General features: G+C 38.3%; 1 protein-coding gene across 3 annotated transcripts in view; it reads left to right on the top strand.

Moving 5' to 3' along the window:
• Positions 1-1075: 1075 nt before the first annotated feature.
• myo7aa (myosin VIIAa) overlaps positions 1076-15085 on the top strand; it is a 63102-nt gene continuing 49092 nt past the window's right edge. For 2 of the 3 annotated variants that reach the window (XM_085184041.1, XM_085184036.1), the window contains exon 1: positions 7587-8813. In XM_085184041.1, the coding sequence (XP_085040167.1) occupies positions 8715-8813 (99 nt within the window). In that variant the 5' untranslated portion in view covers positions 7587-8714. Of the gene's footprint in view, positions 2017-2107; positions 2188-7489; positions 7558-7586; positions 8814-15085 lie in introns of those variants that run through there. The other variant, XM_085184042.1, reaches the window with a different exon arrangement.

Below are 15085 nucleotides of genomic sequence, written 5' to 3'. Positions count from 1 at the left end.
ACACAATTTCCAAAAACATCTTACAGGATGTATGAATATGCCTGTTGCGTATATTTGAGTTTGACTACATCAGTGGCATGACCCTCAAAAAATATATATATTAAAAATTTATTAAAAAATTGTTTTTCTCTCTATTATATGCACAATGAGTGTGAAAGACCTCCGATGCTTTAATTTGCTATCATATCTTTATTTAGTATGTTGCAGTTTCTAACTGTGGCCACTAGAGGACCGTAAACAGCAATGTGGAAAGCCTGTCCAGGTCAGTTTTCCAAAAAATATTCATTTCATATAAATATTCAAGCAAATTGTTTAAAATAGTGAAAGTATAGTTTTTGTCACAAAGTTGATCATCTAAATTGTTGTATGTTTTAAAAAGTGTAGTATAGTTATTTTTTTTAAATACTGCATATAAGTATACTGCAGTCTAATTAAATGCACTTAGACAAAGAAATTAACACCACTAACACACTAACAATGCAAAAATAAACTCAGATCACACATAATAATTCGATTAGATTTTTGGTTCAAATTGTTATGAATCATAAATATTCATAAGCTCTAATATTCTAATATATAACAGAGCTGGAAAACAATGGTACATACTGGCAAATAAAATGTTGAGCTAGAGCAGTATGTGTTTAATTAAATGTAACTAATAGTGCTCTTATTCTCAGGTTCTCACTCACAGCTGTTCAACTTGTAACTCAAAGAGAGAAGATCACATATTTCCTTTCCCTGAAGAAGGATTCTCTTCACTAGTAATATCAAAGGAAATGTGCTTGAAGAGATTTAATCATGAACTTAATCAGCTCATACCGATTAACAAGATGACATTTCCTAAAAATATGGGGAGATGCATCTTAGTTGCTTTCTCACGTTTTATTCAGAAGTAATCTGTACTGCTCCTGAAACTTTTAAACTTAAAGATTAGCTTGATATAAACTCAGTACATGTTTTTGGCTGATCGTCTGACTGATCAAACCATTCTGCTGCTGTCAAACCTTGAAACTTGTATCACTCTCTATTATGCATGCACTTTCAAAAAATAAAGTCTCTTATTGTACTTTTAACAGCTTATCACTGGATCGTTAAGGTGCTCAAAGTGAATCCTGTGTGTGAGGCACTTAGTTGGACCGTTGTGCTTTGTGCCTTTTGGAGAGTAGAACTGAAAGTGGATATTTTAGAATTCGTTACATGAGTCTCATTAATTCTGTTAAGTATTGTTATTGTTGCAGAAAATTGGAAATGGATAGAACTTTTCTTGTCTTGCTGGCCACTCAAATATCACAAGTGGACCTACAGCCCAAAGAAAATTGCTAATTAACCGAACATGCATGTCTCTGGACTGTACCAGGAAACAAGTGCATCTGGAGAAAGCCCAGTTTATGTTAGGAGAACATAGACTTTCTCCTGATACTGCACAATAAAATCTAGGAGTGGTAAAAATGTGTACTCTTACTGCTTTTTGGTCCTTTAAATGGGCATAATGTTGGGGTCCAATAATCAGCCCTTAGGAGATCACATCAGTATAGACTGTGCCTGTAAGGACAGAAATAGACTTTTCCTGCAGCCTATATATGAAAGTAGTGCATGCAACGATTTTCTGTTGTCTGCATTGATGCAACTGTTGCAACATTTTCTCTCTCTCTGCCCGACGTGTGTGTGTGTGTGTGTTGTGTCTAATTACAACCTCCTCTATGTTGAACCACGTCACCCCCCACTAACTCTGTCTCTCTCACACAGGGAAACAGGGATCAGTGGCAGTGAATGAGCAGCTTGCCGTGTCACTCTTAATACCGGCAAGAAAGGGAGGGAGGAAGGGAGGAGAAGGGAGCCATTCTTATACCTCTGTATGACTTCAAAGAGGAAGAGTGAGAGAATGTGCAAAAACAGATGTAGGAAGAAGAGAATTAGTCACGTATGAGAGTTTAACACTGGAAGCAAACAGAAGAAGAAAGAGAGAAAGAAATTGAGAAAGTTAGAGACTGGAAATAAGCATATATACGAGAAAAGGTGTTGTATGGACAAAAAAAGTGTCACACTGTGGAATTAACAACGGTTTCAGTCTTTTTTCCTTTTCTTCATCCTTCCATCCACCACACAGGACGTCTGAAACGAGACCAGCAGTAGATCAACAGGAGAGTGAAACAGAAGAGGCAAGAAGTGTTCAGATCACGCAAACTGGTGAGGCTTACAGAGGCATACTGGCTTTGTTCATAATCTCCTAAATCTCTCTGTGTGTGTGTGTGTGTGTGTGTGTGTGTGTGTGTGTGTGTGTGTGTGTGTGTGTGTGTGTGTGTGTGTGATTTAAGGGATCACCATGTGTTCCCACATGGTGTTCCAGGTGGCATGTCTTTATTTATTAATTAAAATATTAAGAGAACTATTTAACAAGTTTACAACATGTTGAATTATATCGATGCAGTAATCACACAGACAAAATACCCGTGCAAATTCAGCATTGCAGTATTCATCAAACAGCAGTTGTTCAGAAATCATGTAAACATAAGCAGGGATGTTAGTCTGTGTCTTTAATGCTATTTGCTTTTTGCACTGGTATCATATCAGGCTGTTTAATAATAATAATATTAAATGCATGACAGAAACCACTTTTATTATACAGAAAATAGACAAAAAAATTGAACATTTTTGAACATCTGCCTCTCAGAACAATTTTTCCTCAAATTTAAACACTGGAGAACTTATGTGATGAAGGGTGGGGAAATTCAGCATATGAATGATATTTGGCTGAAGTGTGACTTGTTTCGGGACATCGTATTTCAAATGTAAACACATTATTTTGTGGGATTGGTGTCAGTAAAAAGGTCTCTGTCTTTTGGCCCTTGTTGTTTTGTTTGATACTTTGTTCAGCTGCACATTATTAATCTCTGGTTCCTTTTTAACACTCCTCCTTCAATTCTTACTGATCACACTGTTTGCATGTATCAAACCTGCAGTATCTTTAAATGTTGAGCATAAAGTGCTGCAGGTTTGCTACTCCTGCTCCCTCCCTGGGTACTCACAAGCTTTTATACTCTTATCTTTAATGTGCACATTACAATGCATATTTCCTGAACTGGGCATTGCCTAAAGGTCGTGTTGACACTAATGTTTCAGCACAACTGGCTAATATGAGCAACAACAGCATCAGCTGAATTATTTGACTTCTTTCTGTCTTTCTGGAGGCAAAGAATCAAGCTGAAGACATGACACGTGATACTGTCACTGTAAGAAATGTGTTTTTCATATAGTACAGTCTGCAGGCATGCAGAAACAATTGAAATATTTAAAGTAGAGTTCAGTGTATATTTTTATTCTGGTTTCATCAGAATCATCAGAATCAGAATACTTTATTAATCCATAAGTAAATTATGTGGGGGGGGGGGGGGGGGGTTTGTCTTAGTAAAATGGGCTCTTTGGCGACACTATCTCATCAGGGGGAATAAAGGAAGTTGCTTAATGAGTACATAAAGTTGAGCTGAAGCTCGCTCCTCTGGTTTACTATGGCAGGACACTGTCAAAAATATAGGGAATATATTCTTAATAATTGGCTCCTTCATAGCTTGGTGGGACTTGTTTACTTTCGTGTCCCAACCAGTTTGCTTAGATCTGACCAGATGCTCCTGGTTCCTGCATCCAGATTTAAAATAAAGGAGGATTTTTCTTTTTCAGTTGCCACCCTTAGGCTTAGGAACAGGCCACTACTTTTAATACTTTAAAAATGCAAGTTTGACTTTGTTTTAAATTTGATCTTAATTAGCGGGTAGTGGTTGATTTATTATGTGTTATAGATGCATTTATGTGTTTAGGCCGTCGGCATCGGTCAGCATTTGTTGCTTTAAAAGGTGCTCTATAAATGCTCTCGACTTGATTAGTTTTTTTCTGCATTACACAAAATGCATCTTGAGAGTTTCTGTGGTTCTGGCTGCGTCATGCTGGTACCCACTTTTGTAAACGCTATTCTTGAAGAGAAATGAGGCCTGCAGAGCTCCGGCAAACACCCATCGAGGTTGTCCTAAATTACATGAGTCACATGAATTTTGTTGTTTTTTATGCATACACGGCAGCTAAATGTGTTAAACCAAATGTGATGCAAAAGGCATGTTTGCGTGGGATGCATTACAAATGCTTAAATTTTCATATATCTAATTTAATAAACACAGAAACTATGCAGGATGGAGACTTCGCATTGGTCATGTGGTCTACAGTTTTTCATTTAAATTATTAGCTTTCATTTAAATTATGTAAATGGAAGCTTTTTGTTTGTTTGTTTGTTTGTTTTTTGTCACAGTAACTAAAATGTCCAGTCTCTCTCAAGTGGGTCTGTCCTGGAAAGCTACCCAAAACCGATTGCCTTTGGGACCATATTAGTCCACAGCTGTCCAATTAAAGGTTTTAATTTAGCCTGTGTGCTTCACTCAGTGGGGGGTATGCAGTACCTCACTCAGGCCTATCAGTAGGTCATGAAGGGCAAGCAGGAATTAGATTTAGGTCCACAGACTGTTAGCACGCTCTGGTTATTTAGGCTGATAAAGTTTAGATGACAATAGCACCACTCTCTAAAGCACTTTGGTGTGTCAGAAGACAGCCGTGTCAAAGTCTTCTAAAACCAAAAATCCAGCTTCCACACTGTCATGAGAAGGAGAGAGACGAGCCAGGGTTTAGTGGTTTCGGTTCTTAGTGCAATTCTTTGGTATTTAAAAGAATTAAAGCTGCATGAAATCAAATTCAGTTCAATTCAGAATTATTTATATAGCGCCAAAACACAACAGCAGTCACCTCAAGGCATTCTATATTGTCAGGTAAAGAACCTACAGTAACAGAGAGAAAAACAGTCACTCGGTGCAAGCAAGCACTCGGTGACAGTGGGAAGGAAAAACTCCCTTTTAACAGGAAGAAACCTTCAGCAGAATCAGGGTCAGGGAGGGGCGGGCATGTGCTTTATCCTGTAACATTCCTCATTCTTTAACAGCAAAAACAGCCACTAAACATTCACAAGTAACTACTGGAAGTGAGGTGGAAACTAACCCCTGCACTGGCAGGAAGTATTGATAAAAAGGCTGTAAACCAGAATTTACTTTCAGAACTGATATGATATAAAATACTGATATGCTCAGATCGTGTTTGCAGCTCAAAACACGTTTGCAGTTGTTTCAAATGTCCTCTCTCGAAGGCCCTGCTAGAAGGACACAAGCTGTGATGAATCATTTAAACATGGAGGTAGCCTCTCTTGTGTAGCTTGCATACTTTTGCAGCTAGTTTAGAGAGAGGTGTTTCTTTATTCACCCTCTCCTACAGCCTAACCCGCCCCCCTATTTTTAATTATCTGTGAATAACGTTTGACTCTTCTTCCTGCTTTTCATCCTTCCTTCTTCTTTCACATTTCCCTTTATTTACTCCAAGTTTTTTCTCCATTTACATCCTTTTCTTCTCTTTTACAGTCACTCCTATCACTGCTTTTCTTTCTTCCCTCATCATTTTGTTTCTGTCCGTCTAAACATTGCCTCACCGTTGGAGGATGTTTCACTTACGCTGTGAGGTTTTTTTGGCTACTGTGTATTAATGTACAGGTATAAAATCTGATACGTGCAGACATACACGGCATGACTGCACACAACCTTTGTCCCAGCCCCCTGCTGGGGTAATTAGATGCTGAAATATTGATAGTGTGTGTGTGTGTGTGTGTGTGTGTGTGTGTGTGTGTGTGTGTGTGTGTGTGTGTGTGTGTGTGTGTGTGAGAGAGAGAGAGAGAGAGAGAGAGAGAGAGACATTTCATGTGTTTGTATTACGTGTATGTGATGGTAATTCTCTCTGTTGTTATTATTAGACCATTTTTGTGACCTTTAAAGTCCCGGAAGAAGAATTAGCAAAGGTCAGTGAGGGAGAGAGACTTGAGAAACAAAGGACAAAAGAAACAGAAAGTTAAATGCAACAATAGACGTTGAGCTGGAATTAAATTCTTTTTCAATTTACACCCTGTAGTTTGGCTGCCACTGGCTGTATTATTCCTGCTTTCTGTTTATTCCTCTAGACTTATCTGATAACAGTTTTTATTCAAAAAGCATTTATTTTATACTTGGACAATTATTACAGTAATGTTTTCTTTCAAAAGTGCTAAAGATTTCATGGCTTTACCTGCTTATTTTTGAAAAATATTACAATATCATTTATTTGTTTAATTTTCTTGAGGTCATAGTTATTAAAGTTTTGTACCTTTCATTGGTTTTTAATTTGTTTGTTTAAGTTCAGTGTTCAGACAGGAATTTGTTGCTTCAGTTTAAGGTGACAATATTTTAGTCACTTATGTAGACGTACCAATCCAAAAACCTCCTCCCAGCTCTATAAAAATAAGCAAAATAAAGAATAAAACTGAAGACATTTTCTATACCACAATAACACCATAATAGAAAAACCACTGATTACTACAAAGTTAAAATTAGACAATTAGAGGTAGTTTGGTAAAAGATGTTAAATGTTTGTGACGTAAATTAAGGAAACTTTTAAAGTGAATGAAAAGAAGGCAAATCAAACAACATCCTGTCTGAAGTGCACCTGACTCACTGGAGAACATTTAGATTTGATATAATGGAGGTCTTAAAGGTTGAACCAGGCTCTGTTCAGAGCTCTGGTGTAACTCAAGCTGTGCTGCGGTTCAAAGAGAAACCCAAACAAAGCATCAAATGAGGTTGAGGTGTTGCAGCTGTCATACGTCAAAAAGTCAAAGGATCAGCCTGAAGCTTCATCAAGAGGAGCCTGAATAATTTATTAAGACTAATTCCCATGCACACAGATACACATGCATAAACGCTGTTAGCATGCGTGTGACCTGAAAGAACAAACCCAGTTATCCCGTTTACTGTAACAGAATACTGTTCAGGTGCCTCTGCTGTGTGTGTTGTTGTTGTTTTTTGCACTCATACCAGCACTCACTCTCTCCCATGTTTTTGCACAGTGATGGTCCCAAGCTCATCTGTGCCAGACATTCTGGACCTCATTTGACCCAGATTCATTTATTTTGGGTTCATCTGACCGTAGAATGCACTGCCAGTTTTCATTAGGCTCTTTTAATGAACTTTGGCAAAGTTTCATTTGGCATTTTTGTGCCGTTTGTAAGTAGTTATTTTCCCCTTGGAGCCCTTTATAAAGGTTTCTATCAGTGAACGTCTGTTTTACTGATACATGATTAATAAAAGTGTTTTATTAATCATCTTTTATTAATCACTTTGTTGAGTGAGTATTTACAACCTGCCGCCATGTTGACAAATTAAGACCGCTATATTGGTTGAGATTGTATTAGTCTCTATTTATTTCAATACAGTTTGTTTATTTTGTTTGTTTCTAATTATACATCAGACCCAAAACCTTATGATTCATAATGATATACATAATGATGAGTTCACTGTGAGATGATCTTAATCATTATCATTTTTCATGTATTTAAAGCAAACTCTGAATAAATGAATCTATTTCTCACTCTCTACATCAGAGTCTACAGGTGACTGCTGATGTCCAGCCATAAGGATAAAAACCAGGGCCATGGTCATTTTACAGCAGGTGAAAACACACACAGACACAAACACACACACACACTCTCACAGAGAGAGAGAGAGAGAGAGAAATTTCATAAATATTTGTATGCTTCTGTTTATCCTTGCACTGAAGGTTCAGCTCTTATTAAAGGGGCCTTTTACTCCTTTCCAGCTCCATATCGTTCACTGTTACACTCTACTACAAAAAGTTTGCATGATTTGAACAGCCGGTTGGGTTAGTAGGGCTAAACTGTGCACTTTCGATGAACATACTATGGATATGTGCAATCAGTGACATCAGACAGAAATGAGAGTAAAACATATGAAACAGAGCATTTGGAGTACTCTTAAGCTGGAGCTTTTGGCACAGAGGGACTGGCATGCAAGCTTAAGCATGTTTAACACAAACATTCACTATTGTAACAATATATACTGTATGACATAAAACAATGAAAGAAGAAAGAACAACATCTGAAGCTACAGTGTTCCCACTTTATTTACTTTTTCTTTAAAAAGCATGCACACACTGTAAACAGGGAGACCAGTCAAATCAAACAAGATGCTGTGTGTGTGTGTGTGTGTGTGTGTGTGTGTGTGTAGGTGTGTGTGTGTGTGTGTGTGTGTGTATGCACTACTTTAGTATCAACCTCTTTGATACTTAGTTAATGCGCTGCTGAACTTGTCTTCTTTTCTGATCAGCTAATGAGCCCTGACAGCGTTCCCCTGCTGCAGAGGCACAAATGGGGCGAGCCAATAGAACAAGCAAATACATTCAATAACACGCCACCCATCTCTTCTGTGAATGTTTGTCTCGTCAGACACACTCTGACTTTTATCCAGTCTGCAAAGGTGTAACCAAACTAAACAGGAGAGGAGGCATGATTTACTCAGTCAGTGGAATACATTTTTTAGGTTCTTATGTGAGGAGGAAAAACAGACAGTTGGGGGAAATAATTCAGGAGCAGGACATTTTTACTTCGACTGTGGAATAAAGCAACTGTTGAATCTGGAAGACGACATGGAAAAGGAATTTTTATGTACATATTTTTTTTATTACTCTACTTTGGAAAAGTCCCGATGAGCAATCGTTTATCAAATCTGGCTTGAAAAAGATTTTTATTATTTTTTAAACGTAAAGGATTTTCTGTAGATGAGCAGTATGCAGGTGTTAATGTGGTAACCATGGCAATGAAAATAAACAGGAAGGGATCTGATTGGGCGCTGGAGGGCTGGGATCCAAACATACGCCGCCTCAGCTACAAATGCACCACCCTCATCAAGGTAAACTTCAGGTCCAATTAGGGGATGTTTGAATGATTGTCATTTATAAACACAAATTGCTGTGTGTTTTAGTTTATGCCGAGTTATCACCTGCTGCTAGAAAAATAAAAAGTTTTGAGTCTTTTCTTTAAAAGTTTAAGAGGGAACGTTGTGATCAGGTCACATGGTGACCTATAAAGCCCTGAGTTGGGTCAGTAGTCCAAGTGAGAGTCGGTGCACATGACCTGAGACAACGGCATCATTGCTTAAAAACATACACATAGAAGATCGCTCCTACTACACTTTATGTACATATCAAATAAATCTCTGTGACATTTCTCATAGTTTATTTTATCCTTTCTACATAATACAAAATGCTCTTGTAGGATTTTGGCTTTTTTGTTTGGCTTCTTTCACCCCAACTTGTGTTTATTTACGTTAAATAGCTCTAATTAATTAATGGTCTACTTCTAAATATCAGCTGGAGCACATGTTACACCAACTGAAGCGTGATTTCATTAAATAAATACATTTAACATTATTTGTCCACTGTACTGTTATGGTGATCTGCGATTAATAATTTTTATTTCCTTAAACAATTGTTCCGTTCACGCCCAAACCTTTGATGACAGTGTTTCAAGACCTTCAGGTATCTCTTAAGAGTCTTATGTGAAACGATCCATTTATCTAGCATATGTTTGCTGATTTCAGGATAAATTTTCACTTTGAAGCACCATCACATTAACACCAAGGAGAATCTGTGTTCTGTGTTCAATCAGTCAGCCTGCTGAGGAATCACCTTCCCACCACCTTTGTCCCCTTGTTTCCTCATACCTCACTGCACGTCCTCCATCCTGAAGCTTCACAGTTTAAGGGAGGTGTTGGGGAGTGAGGTGCTCAGTTCTCAGATGTTTAAACGAATCAATCCTCAGACGAAAACTACTTCCTCCGGGGCCTAAGACCAGGCTATTGATTTGTGAAGCCACAAAGAGCCTCTTTGAATTGCTCTCAACGATGCGCTTCAGTTCATAGACTGTGGGAAACTCTGGTGTCTGTGAAGATGGCTGTCTTGTGATGTCAGATCAGCAGGCACACATCCATTATTTGTGGTTGGGTGCACACAGTGGGCGTGGCCATGGGCTGAAGAATTATTTTTTAAAAACCCATTTATGTCCATATAATACTAATAATAGACTATATTATAATTATGTTGTGTTTTAATAATGTTATGTCATTATGTTATAGTTCTCTGTTTCTGGTGAAAGCAGTAACATCCATCAACCTCCTAAATGTTTATGGGAGCATCAAACAGACACCAGTAGTTATGATAGACTATAATTCAGAGATATGAGGGAGAGGTGTAGTAAAACTTTCATGCAGAGCAGCAGAGGGCAGACCACAACCTGCAGACAGACACTGTTGTGGTGAAATGATACTTACAGAGCCTGGAGAGAGCTTGCGTAACTTCTAGGGAACCATTTTCACAGAAAGGGTAACAAGACACCTAAAGCTGCAGGTATATCTCCAAGCAGGCCTCTAAGACTGGGTCTTAAGAACGCCAGTTTGATCAGAGTGACTGTGTAAAAACATAAAATGGTAATATGTGGTACTTGAAACATTAAACAGTTCAGCTTAGAGGCGTAGCCAGAGCCCACCTGATGAGCATGATGCATTAACCATCTAGACAAGATCAAAATTGGAGTTAAAAGACGAATGATAAATGACTTAAATTTGCCAAAGAAATATTAGCTTTTATGGCACTCTTCAAAAGAAGCGGTGTCCCTCTGAAAACAACCTGAGGCATACCATATCCACAATGACCGGTTGATCCCAGGCAACTCACAGTCTCTTACACTGTCACTGCAAGGCCAGTAGGAAGTGCAAAGGTGCAAGGCATTAAACAATTTAAATTTTATAAAATTAGTTTTTGTTAAGTTTCCAATCACATAATATTATTAAGCACTTCCTTCACAAGTACAAATAAAAAACCTTGAATTCAGAATCTCAGCTCCCCTTTTTTGTCCTGTCTCTGCAGGAAATCAAATGATTAGGGCGTATAATGTCTTGTTAAATAGGTTTGTTATTGCTTTGTTATTAGAGAAACAGCCTTGCTTAGTGCTCAAAGAGATGAGAGATGTTTTGGGGGTTTTTTCTGAATTAATCATTCAGCTGCCCACAGGTGGCAACAACAAGCTTGTCCTCCATTTCTGATTGTCCGTGGCACCTGGAGAATCCACAGTCTGTGGGAGAATATGAGTCTATAAGCTTTTGCCACACAATTTCAGTCTTTGTAGTTGCACTGTGTAAAAACTTGCTGTGTTGTTGCTCTTTGAACATGAATGTTTCTTGTGAATTTATTGTTCAAAGATTATTTTCTCTGCATGCTCGCTGCAGAGGGTTTTTATTTGTTCATTGACGCAAAAAGAAGAGCCTGTTTATGATTTTATGGCACAATTAGCATATCACTATATCTCATCCTGTGACCTTCGATTTGTCACTCCAATCTAAATGCAAATTAGCTGTAAATGCATTTGTTGCTTGTATATTCACTTAATAACTGTCTTGTCCACCTTTGTCTTAAATTATTGGATTATTCAGGATTTCTGCAATGATCCGAATGTCTCTTTAGGTTGGTTTATTCCCATATAAGCAAAATGTGAGGAGGCTTGTTTAGCTGTATCGGCAGTGTGTGGTTTTTGTGTGTAAATTCTCTTAAGAGTGTCCTAGGTTTGGGGCGGGGCCCTTCGGTCTAGAGTTTGCATGTCACTATGTAGGTTATCGTTTATAGGAGCTCTGGTTTCTCCTTCTGTTGACATCATGCCAGGTTAATGCCTCAAATAACGACCAGGAAATTCTCACAAAATATATTCTAATTCCTAAAAGTTCCCCTAATGGTTAAATAAGGTTTTAAAGAAACACACTCAGTGCCTTCTTTAGTTACACATTGCCAGCATTGATTTGACTCCATCCGACCTTTAGAACTGTTTTAATGACATAGACCAGTAGCTGGAAACCTTCTTCAGAGATTTTGGTGTATTTTGACATGACAGCATCACACAGTTGCTGTATGTTTGTCAGCTGCACGTCCACGATGTGAGTCTCCCATTCCACCACATCCCAAAACGTGCTCTGGGCTGAGATCTGGTGACAGCGTTGACAATTTGAGTAACGTAACCTGCAGCTACAGTTTCAGACTAACTGGTACCAAAATGTTCAAAAACTCCAGCAGAGGGCAGACTCACCTGAAGAAGAGGTTCAGACGGACGCTGTGCAGTCTGCAGTGGTGAGATGATACTCACACACTCTGGAAACAGTTTGTGTAGCTTGAAGTGAACCTTCGAAAGTAACAAGATGCATAAAAGTTACAGTTGTGACTTGGCCGAAGCCTTTAGACTAAGAATCTCATTGACAAGAGATTTTGTGACATTAATTTGTTGATCAGACACATTTTTCAAATAACAGATATCAAAGCTACTTAATGCTTGCTGCCCTAAAAGTCAAGGAAAATTCTATTGTGAGAGGAACCCCATGTTATGCTTCATATCAGTCAATAAATGACGGGATAAAATGACATCTTGTGGTTTAGAGGATACAGTGTGACAGGACTCAGCATCCTCGGGCAGGGTTTTCTTTATTGTTTGCATTTTTATTCAAGGAAAAGACTAAATGTGGGTTATTTACCAAAAGCATTGTTACAAAGTCACTTACAAAATTTAAACCTCATTAAAAGAATGGGGAGCAGAATGACGCACATTCATAGTTTATCATTTGAAACAGGAATAACTGTTTTCATACGGGTAGTACGTGGTGACACCGTGGTTCATAGCTGACATCCAGAGGCCTCTATCTGCATTTTGTTACCTTTCCACACAGGAGACACCATAGCAGCTGCAAGTGAGTACCTGGCTCATGTCAGGCCTGAATTATTTACCTGATGAAAAAGGTGATGACACACACCCATCCACTGCAGGCAGCGTGGACATTACATCAGCGTGGCTCGTCTCAGTCACGCTTGTCCAAAGAATGAGACGTCAGGGCGTATGTGCTTTTCATGAGTCTGTGTTCTGTATCAGTAAAGTTGTAGTTTACTCTACAGTCTCATGTAAACTGGAAAAAGTACAGAACTGTCGGACATAATGCGCTGCTGTGTCTGCAGACTAGGCCCATTTGGCAAAACATATTTTTCATGTTTGTGTAGAAGCTCAAGTTTGACAACAGTTTGAGTCTTTAAATCATCTTTGAAGACAAGTACTAATAATTTACATGTTTTGCTTGGATTAATGTTATTTGTTATGATGGCCATATGGAAAAGAAATAGAAAAAACTTATAAAAGACTTGCATCAGATGTGGCCTACTTCATATAGTGAATCATATAAGGCTTATGTGATTTACTCATGAAAGTGGCCACTTTCATATATTTTTTTAGTAAGTATCCAAAACATACAAGTTTCATTTCTATAATTTTTCAAGGGATCTTATACCTGTTTTCACTCTTGTATGCTTTCATACAAGTTTCACACAAGACAGATACAAACTTTATACGATTTATATATATCTTTTCCATATGGGACTGCCTGATTCTAACTTCCCCTCAACTGAAAAAGCACAGAAAAGATGCTCTCTATAAATATAATGGTTTCTTCTAAACCTGCAGATTTCCTTAAAGCTCCTTAAATCAAGTTATTTTGCACATTTTCTGCTCTGTGTTTTTATTTTTTGACTCTTCTAAAGTAGCTTTGCATGATTCACAGTTCAAAATAATAATTTCTATGCATTTTTAAGGCTCTCAGTTTATTCTGTCTGAAACAAGCTTCCCTCCTTCTCCCTTTAAGACAGTTTTGTTCTGACTGGTTGCTTCTTGTAAACAGAAGCTTTGAGTGGGGTGTCAGTGTGAAAACTTGAAAACTGTATGTCTGAGATTACTATAGTATTAACACTGTGCAGAATGAAGTGTGTGGCTCACAGAGTTTTATATCCTGGTTGGTCACACGAGCTTCCCGGTGCTGTTCAGTGGGTCATGTCCCCATTTGCTGTCTGGTTAGTTGACCTGGGGGCTTCATTGATCTCTGAATGACTTCTATATAAAGCTGTTAATGTGAGACTGGGGGTTGCCGTGGGAAGAATACTGTCCTGAAACATGGTTACAGGGCCTATTTGAGCCTGTCCCAGCTCACACTGGGCAACAGGCCAGATGCAGGAAGTATTCAGATTCATGGAGAAATAGAAATGCAATGCAAATGCAGAAATTGGCTGCAAAATGTCTTTAAAATCGCTCTATTTAGGATTTTTTTTTTTTTAATATATGCTTAAAGAAAAAATGTTTATATTAGCCTATGCATATGAGAAATAATATTTACTAAACTTTGTTTGTAGTCGTGTAATTTGACTTCTGTTCAAGTAACAAACTCATCTGTGGAAAAGCTCTCTGATCTCAGTGCTGTTTCCATGTTTCCATAAGCTCATCAGTTACCATCCAAACCTACAGCAAGTGTTCAGCACTGTAACATACAGCTGTTTGTCAGAAATAACAGCAGTAAAGGAAACATGGAAAAGAAAATGAAGGGAAAGAGAGAGAAAGAGAAAGAGAAAGAGAAAGAGAAAGAGAGCGGCACACAACAAGAAATATAAACTAAGAGACACCAAACAGATCCTCTGTGTTAAATAATTCAGCATGTGGTCTCTCTCACTCCTCCTGACTGTGTCGTAGCCTCTGTGTGTGTGTGTGTGTGTGTGTGTGTGCGTGTGTGTGTGTGTGTGTGTGTGTGTGTGTGTGTGTGTGTGTGTGTGTGTGTGTGTGTGTGTGTGTGAGACAGATGCTTGGTGGTGTAATGTTCAGGTGGCTCAGTTGGCTAGACGGAGTAGTTACTTAATTAAAGTGATATGTAACGCACACTCAAACAGCTATTCATGGTGACACACTCACCCCTGAGTCAGAGCTCACGTCTCATACTGAACACAGCTGGCATTCTTCTGTAGTTGGAGAGGAAGAAGATAAACAAACCAATATGAAAACCGGCAAAAACAATAATAATGGCTGACAGGATGTTTTAGAGTTGCTGCTAATTAAATTTCCAACCCATCCATTCAAAACTGAAAAAGTCTGGGTCAGTGGGTCATTTAGGAGAGATTATTATTCATATCAAAGTTTATGCCAGTCCGTTCAGATATTTTGATCCCACATACTGATGCAGTGCAGTGATGAAGCAGTTAGCAGCGCTGCCTCACATTGAGAAAGGTCTGGCTTTAATCTGACATTTATTTGAGGTGTTTGCAAAGATGTTGTTCTCAGGAG

The sequence above is a fragment of the Neolamprologus multifasciatus genome, chromosome 14 (assembly GCF_963576455.1).
Source record: "Neolamprologus multifasciatus chromosome 14, fNeoMul1.2, whole genome shotgun sequence".
NCBI classification, from domain to species: domain Eukaryota; kingdom Metazoa; phylum Chordata; class Actinopteri; order Cichliformes; family Cichlidae; genus Neolamprologus; species Neolamprologus multifasciatus.
The sequence above is the reverse complement of the archived record's forward strand: the minus strand, read 5'-3'. Positions and strand labels throughout refer to the sequence as shown.